Below are 10,952 nucleotides of genomic sequence, written 5' to 3' on the forward strand. Positions count from 1 at the left end.
ACCATCATCATCATCATCATCTTAACCATCACCATCATCATCATCTTTACCATCTTTCCTCTCTGCTGACCTTCTACGTCATGATGATCATCTTCCTACTCTTTTTCACCATCTTCCTCCTCCTCCCCATTTTCCTCATCCTTGTCATCTTCATCACCATCACCTCCTCCGATCTATCCATTCATACAACAAACAAACAAACGAACAAACAAACAAACAAACAACAAGCAAGCAAACACATACAACAACCACAAAGTAACATAGTGAGTGCATTCTGCTCAGCTCATCAGCATGTGTCTGTTGTGTTGTTACATTGTTGTACTTGCTTGTTGCTGTTGTGATGATGGTGTAGAGCAGAAGAGAATAAAGTTCTAGAAATGTTTGTAGTGTTAAGTTTACAGATTGCTCTGTCAGTCAGCAGGCTCTATTTTATCAGGAGAGATATTTCTCATATCAAGTGATGGCTTATCATCATTCAGTTCATCAATGTCTTCAACCGACCAGGCCTGCCTTCCTTCATCGTCGTCGTCATCATCTTTATCATCAATATCTGCTACTTCTGCCACCACGGGGGGGGGTCTTGATTATCATTATAATTATCAGCATTAATATTCATCACCTTCATCACCATTTTCATCATCATTGTCACTTTCATCCCACCTAGCTAGAACCATTGAAAGTTTTGTCATCATTTTTTTGGACTGTCCTCATGATCACTACCGCCAACTTCACCATTGCCTTCCTTTAATATTTGATCCTCCTACTCATCATCATCATCATTAACATTATCGTCTTCATCATCATTATCTTCATCATCATCATCATTTTGTCATTCTAATTACTGAAATGAAATCAACATTTTTAAAATAAAGGGATAACAACAAAGAGAAGAAGAGCAGCTTGCAACATTTATGTTCTACATCTCTATATCTCTATCATTATTTTACAAAAAACTGAACAGTGCTACATAATACAAACGTACATACGCATACACACACGCACACACACACACATAGATGCATCTACTTGATTAAATTTTAATTCATCTACTTAACTTACTCAATATTTTCTTAACTTAATTAAATGACAATTTTGCTGAGCTCTGTTTTTCTTCTATTAATCAGCACCATTGTTTATGTAAATTAAAGTATTAGTAGATTTGTTGTACTGGGGGTGTACATAACAAAAACAAGTGTGTGTGTGTGTGTGTGTGTGTGTGTGTGTGTGTGTGTGTGTGTGTTATGTTCATAATTTGTTTATTTAGCCAGAAGAAAATGTGATGAATACCAATACCAATATTATCACACAAGCAGTTACTAGGTCACCAAATTTAATAATGAAAAATCAGGTCACGGCCATTTTTTCAATAAAATCATTTTTTTTATTAGTTAATTTATTTTCTCTTTGCCCAGGGGTTAGATAGAGTGCAACACCACAAGTGCATACAGTAATATTCAGTTTTTAAATTAATAATTATATAATATATAATAATATAAAAGTAATAATTTATACAATAATTATATAATTATATATATATTATATATATATAATTAATATTAATACAATTAAATAATTAATTTACTACTGTGTTTCAATCTATAAATATTTTTTATTTATAAGCCAATTATAATTAAAGTAATAAAATTGCATAAGCATAATATAATAATATAATAATAATAATATAATAATAATAAAAATAATTTAATATAATAATAATAATATTGTAAATAACAATAATATTATTAATAAATAAAAAATAATGCAAAATAGTAATAAACAAATATATTTCAAAATATTAATATATTTTAACTAAAACTAAACACTACAACTCCAAATTTTCATCAGCTCTTCATTTAATTAACTAAGCATATAATATAAATAAATGTACTCAACACTGATTTATTAATTTTTTAACTAACATTTTTCATTTAATTTTATTCTCATGCTTATCTGATTTGCACACAAACCACATCTCCCCTTCTGTTTTTTTAATTTTCACAATTTAATTTAAAGTTTTAAACCTTTTTTACTTCAAGCATCTTCACTAGCATTGTAAGTTTTTATTAAAATTAATTGATTAACATAATGATCTACAGATATGATAATATAAAATTAATAAAGATTATATTTAGGTTTATTTATTTTATTTATAATATATATATCACATAATAATTATTGGCATGTTACTGATGTAAGATAGAATAGAAAGTATGTGCTTTTATTATTTAAAAAAAATTCTACTGATTTCATAATTTTAAAATTTTACATTAAATAAAAATAAAAACCAATTTTTAGTTATTGAAATTAAATTAAATAAATCATGCCAAATACATTTTAATTGAAGACCAGCATTAGAATCATTTTAAAATATAATTAACATTGTGATTCAATTGGTGAACTGAACTGGTTGTATGCATAAGGTGAAAACATAAATTTAAAATAATAATAATATATTATCATTTCCATTAATTACATTATAATATATGCACCAGCATTTTTAAAAATACGAACCTCTGTCCAATCTTTCAATGTACTCTGCAGCCATGAGAAGAATTTGCAGATCCATCATGACGACTTTACTTGAGTTTGCAATCTTTGTTTTGGAATTTGAAAGAGTTTTTTTTATATTTCTCTTTTTAGTTGAAGGATTCTACTGTAGAATTTATCTCAATATTTTATTTTATGTTCTATTCTATTGTTTGCCAGTTCAATTTCAAACCAAAGAGGAGAGGAGTGAATTCGTGATCGTGAATCTTTTAAAATTTAAAACGATTAAAAATAAAAACGGAAACCTGTTCTACTAAAAATTTATTTCGTAAATTAATATTTCGTAAGAGACGTTAATGCGTGAAAAATTAAAAATGGCAAAAAGAAAGGATCGGATGAAGATAAAATAAAGGAGCAGGCGTGCGAAAGCAGAAGAAACAAACTTGAAAGAGAAAGACAACAACGAAAACGATGATGGTTTTAAAATGTGACCAACGAACAGCTGAGCGCTTGCATCTACATTAACATATTTCTGTCAATCAAATTTAATTACTTAAATCTTATTGGTCGATGTAATAATAAACATTCTAATTTATGTAACGAAGTCGGTGGCAGCCAATAGGAAAAAAGTGTGTTTGCATTTATTGACTCGCTTTTTTCATAATATTATTCGAAATCATTGATTTCGTTGACAACGGCAATGCAGCATCGTTCATAGAATTTCGTGAGGGATGGTGAGATATGGCGTCGTTTTTCATTCAAAAATTTTTGTTTATTCATCACTACTAATCAATTTTTTTTAACACATTTAGTTGTCTTGGCGGAGTTTCAAAGACGTTTTGTAGATTCTTTTAAGCCAAACTTGCCAAAAGTAGGCCTTTCGGGGCTTTATAGGCCTCACAACAATGTAGGTGAGCCGATTTACATGCATTTTCGCGAAAACCCAGGGTATTTTAAACTTTGTTTTATACTGTTTTATACTTTTGTATTGTTTTTTTTTGTATTTTCTTAGCAAACAGTACTGGGAGCGGGAGAAGCATTGACGTCACGCTTCCATTATAATTAGTACAGTGCACGTGCTGGGAATCTCAAGATAATATTTGCAAACAGCTAAAATGCAATATGATGCAAACGCTTCCAGGTCAGCCTCACGTCAAGCAGTACAGTTCAATTCCTATAGGTAATTAATAGCAAGCTTCCAACTAACCTTTATTTGAGGTATGTACGGAGTATTGGGGATTTCCTAAGCTATTTTTCAGCTGCAGTAGGAAGTTGAAATCACACACCCTATGATGACAAACAGTACGGTAACGCCAAGTTGACAACTAATAGTTAAATTCGAATAAAATAAATCAACATTTGGCTTTTACCGACACATGCAGATAACAATGTATGCGGGCTTCAAAATAGCCTACATGTGTAGCCGTCGGCAGCGACGACAACGATAAAATTAGGCGAAATTGGAAAGAGAAAAGGTAGCCAGCAGCTGCAATGTTGGCACTAAAGCCAGACTGTTTCCGAGTCTTCGATTCGGCTGTCGATCGTTTGGGCTAATAATTCATATAAGTAGAAGGCAACAGTACGTACGTGTATAACACACTCCGCTTCTGGCTCATGAGTTAACGTTATTTCTTGAGTTTTATAATTTTTTGCATATTGTGTCAGTATAATATGATAAATGTTGCAACAAAATTAAATAAAATTGAAAAATGCTGATTGTGCTATTAATATTTTGAAAATTCAATTAGCTTATCTTTTTTATCAAATTCTAATTTTGCCGTACACAAAAATCGGTTCTTGGTAATAATAACCACGGTAACAACATACATAAAAATATATTAATGTTAACAACCATACCGCTTTGCATTTTTGAACAAATACCAAACGTGACATTTTCAACGAACATGGCCTAATAATCCCGGTAGAAACGTTATGGTTCGTTATATTATTTCACCAAGATCAAGAATTAATTTTGTGTGAAGCCTATTTATTTATCGTTCATTTTTTTTCTATATTCTTCAAGTATCTGGTTGTACTGTATTGTTTAAAAATGTTTGCATCACTTAACCCTACCAGCAACAGCAATGCCCAATGTGAAACTACTTACCATGGAAATATCGATAACCATGCTGCTTATTAATTCGTAATCTGGTTAACTGGTTGGTGCGCAAGATAATTTGTCACGTTAAATTGTTTCTGGTAATTCCTAGTTCAAATCATGTCAATTCATTTAACATAGCAGACCAGTCAAGTTATTGAATCATTTAGAAATTGAAATCCAGTCCGTACTTCCTTATATCGAATTGTTTATAATGACGATGAAAAAAGAACATTTCACTGGTTTAATGTGGAGACACAAAAACGAACCATCAGTATCTACTGAACAATTTAATCAAATCAATCACCATTCACAATGTATATACCTTTAAAACATTACGTTAAAAAGTGGGTTAGGTTTGTAATGAACACGTTCCGCTATTGCGCGGAGTCTTACACGCATGCACAACAACATACGCAAGCAAAAACCATACAATGCTACGTGTTACGTAGTTTACAGTTCAATGAAAAATGTATGTGTGTGTGTGTGTGTGTGTGTGTGTGTGTGTGTGTGTGTGTGTGTGTGTGTACACTACAATTTTTGTAGTCAAGGCACTTTATATTTTGACTAAAGTTTTGTAGCTAAAATTTTGTAACAAAAAAAATTTAGTTTTATGAAAATAGAAAAACTTGTAGAATATGATTGAAGAAAAAAAAATCCCGTAGTAAAAGAATAAATAAGTTAGTAGAAGTGGTGTTAAGAATTGTTTCAATGAATTGGATGTAGTAGACATTATGAAAAACATAACGAGATAACATTAACAGTGATGGTAAAAAAAAACATTTTCATCACTGTTACACTTATTACATCACCAACGCTGAGAAAAAATAACAAAACAAAAAGCATCATTTTAAAAATATATCCGAAAAAAATATAAATTTCCGAAAAGTTCTACAATAATAAATATCGTTGCTGTCATTATTACAATAATAAAAATAAATATTAAATATAATTCGTAACTAATGGTTTTAGCTAGCATTGTTAATATTAAGAGTTAAATATATAGAGTTAAATATAAATAACCAGCTAATCGATACAATGAGAGTAACAGTTGACGTATACAAATAAATGCAACGACTTAGCATGGCTCGTGTGTGTCTGTGTGGTGTATGTGTGTGTGTGGTGTGTGTGTGTGTGTGGTGCATCTCTCAAATGTTATCCTAATCCTACTCTGTTGTATTACATTTGTTTTCCTAACGGTAGCAGTTAAGTTTAACTTAGTTTAACTTTCTATATACTTACGGCATATACAAATTCGCGTACAAATAATAAAATAAACAGTGTCAGAGTGCATGCATACATCAAAATTTATTAAATTATAAATAAATATATAAATAAATATTTATTTATTTATTTATTTATTTATTTACTTATAATACTTATAACAACTTATATACTCGAAATCACTATTCAGATAAAAATATTTACAATTAATAACTTTTACAAAATAGAAATAAAAAATAATGCAAACAAAAAAATCACAGAGCTGTTCAACAAGACACCAACGACGAAGTCGACGTTGAAAACATTTGACCTTCACACTCACCATTGTTATTACTATTGTTATTATCACTATTATTATTCTTGGTATTATTATTTTTGTTATTGTCATTATTTAAACTATTAACGTTTACATCTTCGTTGGGCTTATTTGAAATCAGTAAACCAACGATGCTGTTTTCAAGTGCGCATGTGCTGTTACCATCTGCTGAAACGTCGTCGAGATGATGGCAGCCACGCTTCTCAAAACTCGACTCATCCGTCAGACCAAGTCGACTTTCTAACTCGAGTAGCTGTCCCAAAAAGTTGAAGTTGGGAGCTATGATCGGACGGCTCTTTTTGACGATCTTGAAGGCTTTCATCATGGAGACTCTGTAGCGAGTCATTATGTAGGCCATGGCGATTGTAGCAGATCGGGACACACCTGCCTGACAGTGCACCATCACTCGACCGTTGCTACTGCGAGCTTCATCTGTTTTGAACGATCATGATAAAGTGATAAATCATAACAATCTGTTAAATTTAATTTACAAAGTTTTTATGTTGGACTCAGTGGCGTCACTAGGGGGGTGCGGGGGGTGCGGACCGCACCGGGTGACACCCTCACAGGGGGTGACACCAAAATATCACTGTATATGTTTTTATGTCCCTCCATGAAATTATTCTTATCATTAATTCAGCCTAACCCGCCCAGCGCCCAGAAATGTATTATGAATAAAATTTTTTTCGTTCAAATCATTTTTGTATTCGACATTTATACCATTCAAATTCGACGTCCGAATTATTAAGCGCCGCGGCCGAGCACATTTAACTTGTTCGTGTTTATAAATTTTGCTAAGAATGCTGTATGTCTATGGGGTGTCATGAGAGGGGTGACACCATGAGTTACCGCACCGGGTGACACCAACCCTAGTGACGCCACTGGTTAGACTCATCACGAAATGATCAATGAAATCATATCAACGATCGACAAGGAATGAAATAGATCAAACACCAACAAAACAAAATATAATATTACGAAATAAAACGTTAATAAGAACAGTCTACCGATAAACTTGATGGCCTCATCAAAATATTGTTTGAGATTTTGGCAGCTGCTGTCACTGGCGGGAATTCTTTTGTACTGTATACCTGGCAGAGGCATGGGAAGATGTGACGTCACATTGATGACGTGTGTCACGTGACGGTCAGCCAGGAGTTGAGCATTCAATGAATCCCGTTCGTTACCTGATCAAATATTAAAATATTTATTATAGCCAAAAATATAACAATAATAATAAAAATAAAATACTTTTATCCGCGTTGATGATGTTTGTATAACATTGGCAATGACCAATGAGGCTTATAGTCGAGTAATTAATAAACAAAAGATAGAGAATCGATTTTTTTTGTGATATAAACAGCAGAAAAAAATATTTTATAAAAGTTTTGGATAGAATGAGTGGGACGGTGAGGTGTTGAAACTAAGAAAAATTCACTTGTCTGCCTGATTAAAGAAAAAAGTCAAAGATGGACAGGACAGTAATAAAGCAAGGAAAGGTTATGACGTCACAAACATCATCTTCAACATCATATTCGTTTGAAGGTGCCCATTATCCGGAGATATCAAACTAGATGGTACATTTGTTAAAATGGTGTATTTATTATTTAAGATTTATTTATTGAGATGGTGCATTTCATCTACCGAGTGTATTCTTTGAAAATTTGCTTGGAACCAAGTTGAATGTGAGCTTTAATTGCTGGGTAGTCAAGAAAATTGTCAGTCGTCTACTATATTCTATTTTTTACATCAAACAGAGAGTGCCCAAGAAAGTTGAAGAAAAATTATCATTGGTTAACTTATCAGAAATGAAATCAATTCGCAACTTTTATAGCACTGGTGTGTAATTGGTCGCTAAACTTGAAAATTTAAGCAAAAAAGAACTGTAAATAAATGGAGATATGACAGACGAGATCTTGGACCAAGTTCGTAACTGAAGTGAAAATGTGGAAGTAGATAGGTTAAATTTGGAAACTACTGTTGACAGTGGGACGGTTGTCATTGTTTATTCAAGTGTACAGTGCAGGACACTGGTGGCGAAAAACAACAAACCAAGCATCGCATGTTTTTACAGAGTTTTTAAATTAAACACAAGTTAGATTAGGTAAGAGATTGCACAAACCACAAAATAAGTTGAGAAACTGACGCATAACTAGCAACTCGAGTCGACTTAAATGTTTTTAAATGAATAGTGTTTTGGATATGGGTGGATTTTTAGCAAAAATTATAACGACTCAAGAGGGTCAGCATCTTTCCATGCCTGCCCCATAAAGCTTGAATAAACATTTAACAATGGTGACGATGTTTAAGTATATAATAAATGAATAAGCGAGTAAATATCAATAAGTACGAGTAGGTAGGTATGTACGTTCGCGTGTTTTTTATTCATTCACTTGCAGGGTACATAGAATTTAAAGATATTCACAAACATCATCTGTTTTGCGAGATGCAAAATGTCAAATGTAAACTTTAGTTATGACTCAGCATAATGATAATAATAATAATAACAACAGTGATAATAATAACCACAAAGTATTGATCCAACGACAAACATCTTATTCTTAAATATTTTTTACACAAAACTTTTTCAAAATCATTTGCAACGATCATGAAAATTATTATACTAATGTTGTAATTAATTGCAAATATCTCACTAGCAAAAACTTAATTGCAAATAAGCATTTGAACTTTAATAAAATCACTAAAAATATTTTTATCCAGATCAGAGTTAAACATTAACAAGAAATGCAAACATACAAACCATCATCATCATCATCCTTCTGAGGAATTTAACAAAAGCTTGGAAACTAGTGGTTCTGAAGTCGAAGCAGGTAGAGCCAGGTTCATTCAAAAACATGCCAAGTTTCTTCCACTTATAACCACTTTCATAAAATTTTATCAAGTCTTCCTGAGTCAATCCCCATACGGTGAACAACAAAATCAACATCATACAGTGATAAATCGTTATTGTACAGAAATAGAAAAACATTACTGCATAATATTCATATACATACTTATGTAAGTATGTACGTATGTGTGTGCAACAGTTTTGAAAATTCTCATTTATGTATTGGTTCATTCCTCAATAATTCTCAAAAGAAATCAATAAGGGCACAATGCACGTGATTTAACAGGAATTACAAACCTTAGCACACGATAGGCAGAGATCTCTATTAAAACCCGGCCACTGTCTATTCAAACCAAACCACCGTAATGTGCTTCATCATTACGTCAACTCATCTCGACACCAGCAGGTTAATGATGCATTGCACGAAATTGCCGTCACCCGCTCTCAGCGAAACCACAGTTTGCGGAAATATCAAAACTCTTAAAGTTCTACGACCTTTCACTGAAAGTTTCAACTAATGAATTGAGTTAATAAATAAAGTTCCACTTTACTTTGTTTTTTAAAAATATGATTAAAAATATTTTGTATAATTGTTTTAGGTATTATTTTATTATTATTTTTATTGTTGTTTTATTTTATTTAGGTATGTTGTTTCAGCACTTATTTGAATAAAAATAACATTCGAGTTTTTATTCTTAGATCTCTTCAGATAATGCTCAGTAATTATCATATTTGTGTTTTGTGTTACTTCACCGATCCGATAGCTAACATTTTGATACCTTCAGATCTTTTAGAGTATTGTTCGATGGAGAACAGTATTATAACAGTTAATTTAATTACAATGTTCAACAATCTTCTCATAAAACCTGCCCAGATAAATTTCTGGCTATTTCCGACGGCAAAAAGATTTTATTTGTCGACATAACTTCTACCTTGCACCCCAGAAGTAAGCCGCTTCTCAGAACTCTAAACTCAAAATTTCTGCACTGTCTCAAAAACTGCTTTTAACTTTTAAAACACATTCCATCAGACATCTGATCACAGATATAGGTTCCTGCCTAGCTTAACGTAATTAACACTAGTTACCGTTTGCCGCCAAGATAGCTCAGTTGATAGAAATGCCATGTATCGCGCGGCTAAAATACGATGACATGGTTCGAATACTGTCTGTCCGTAAATCAAAGACGATCCTACGCGTACGATGCTGTGCTTGCGCTGGCATACATAATGTGCATGTGCGTCGTGTGGTGTTGATAGTGCAGCCATTGCGGCACGAATATTTAATTATATGTAAAGAATAAAATAACATGTAAGCAGCTCCGCGTCTGAAAGAAAAAATTACGTTATGAAGAAAAAATACGTTAAGCTACGGTTCACGGCGCTTCCAAAACAGCCAAATTTGACATTACAAATTGTTCACAATTATTATTATTATTATTGCACGATCATAGGGCAGACACACCCAACCATACATCAAGATCTAACTTTAACTTCGAAACAAGACTACCTACCGATATATAGAAATGGCAAAATTTGCGAAATGAGAGCCCCATCGATGTTCTCTTCAGGCAGCGGTGTTGTTGGACTGAATGATATTGATTCTAACTGAACTGTTCGCGGTGATTCAACACATAAGCCTTTGTGCTTCTTCGAAAATTCTTTCATACCTCCTACAAAGGTAATAAAATAAAAATCGAAAATCTTTTAATGAATTATAAAATGATTACAATTTTCAGAAAACAATCAATATTTGTTATGATGAAGGTTAATCATTTTTATTGATAAACTTAAAATTAAGTCTCTTATTATCTAAAATTTCATTTCAGTGAGATGAATAATAATTAAAAAAATTATTATAATTATATTAAAATATAACACATACCTTATTTTTATTCGTTCACACACACTCATATGTATATATATATATATATATATATATATATATATATATATATGTGTGTGTGTGTGTATATATATAT

At 31.9% G+C, this 10,952-nt stretch overlaps 1 protein-coding gene across 1 annotated transcript in view; it reads right to left on the minus strand.

The window, feature by feature from the left end:
* Positions 1 to 6,075: 6,075 nt before the first annotated feature.
* HELRODRAFT_86834 (hypothetical protein) overlaps positions 6,076 to 10,952 on the minus strand; it is a gene marked incomplete at both ends in the record, with an annotated part of 9,636 nt that continues 4,759 nt past the window's right edge. Inside the window, 3 exons of the mRNA XM_009028226.1 lie at positions 6,076 to 6,557; positions 7,133 to 7,312; positions 10,485 to 10,643. Of these exons, the coding sequence (XP_009026474.1) occupies positions 6,076 to 6,557; positions 7,133 to 7,312; positions 10,485 to 10,643 (821 nt within the window). The remainder of the gene's footprint in view (positions 6,558 to 7,132; positions 7,313 to 10,484; positions 10,644 to 10,952) is intronic.

This window comes from Helobdella robusta (genome assembly GCF_000326865.2).
Source record: "Helobdella robusta unplaced genomic scaffold HELROscaffold_54, whole genome shotgun sequence".
In the NCBI taxonomy this organism is placed as follows: Eukaryota; Metazoa; Annelida; class Clitellata; order Rhynchobdellida; family Glossiphoniidae; genus Helobdella; species Helobdella robusta.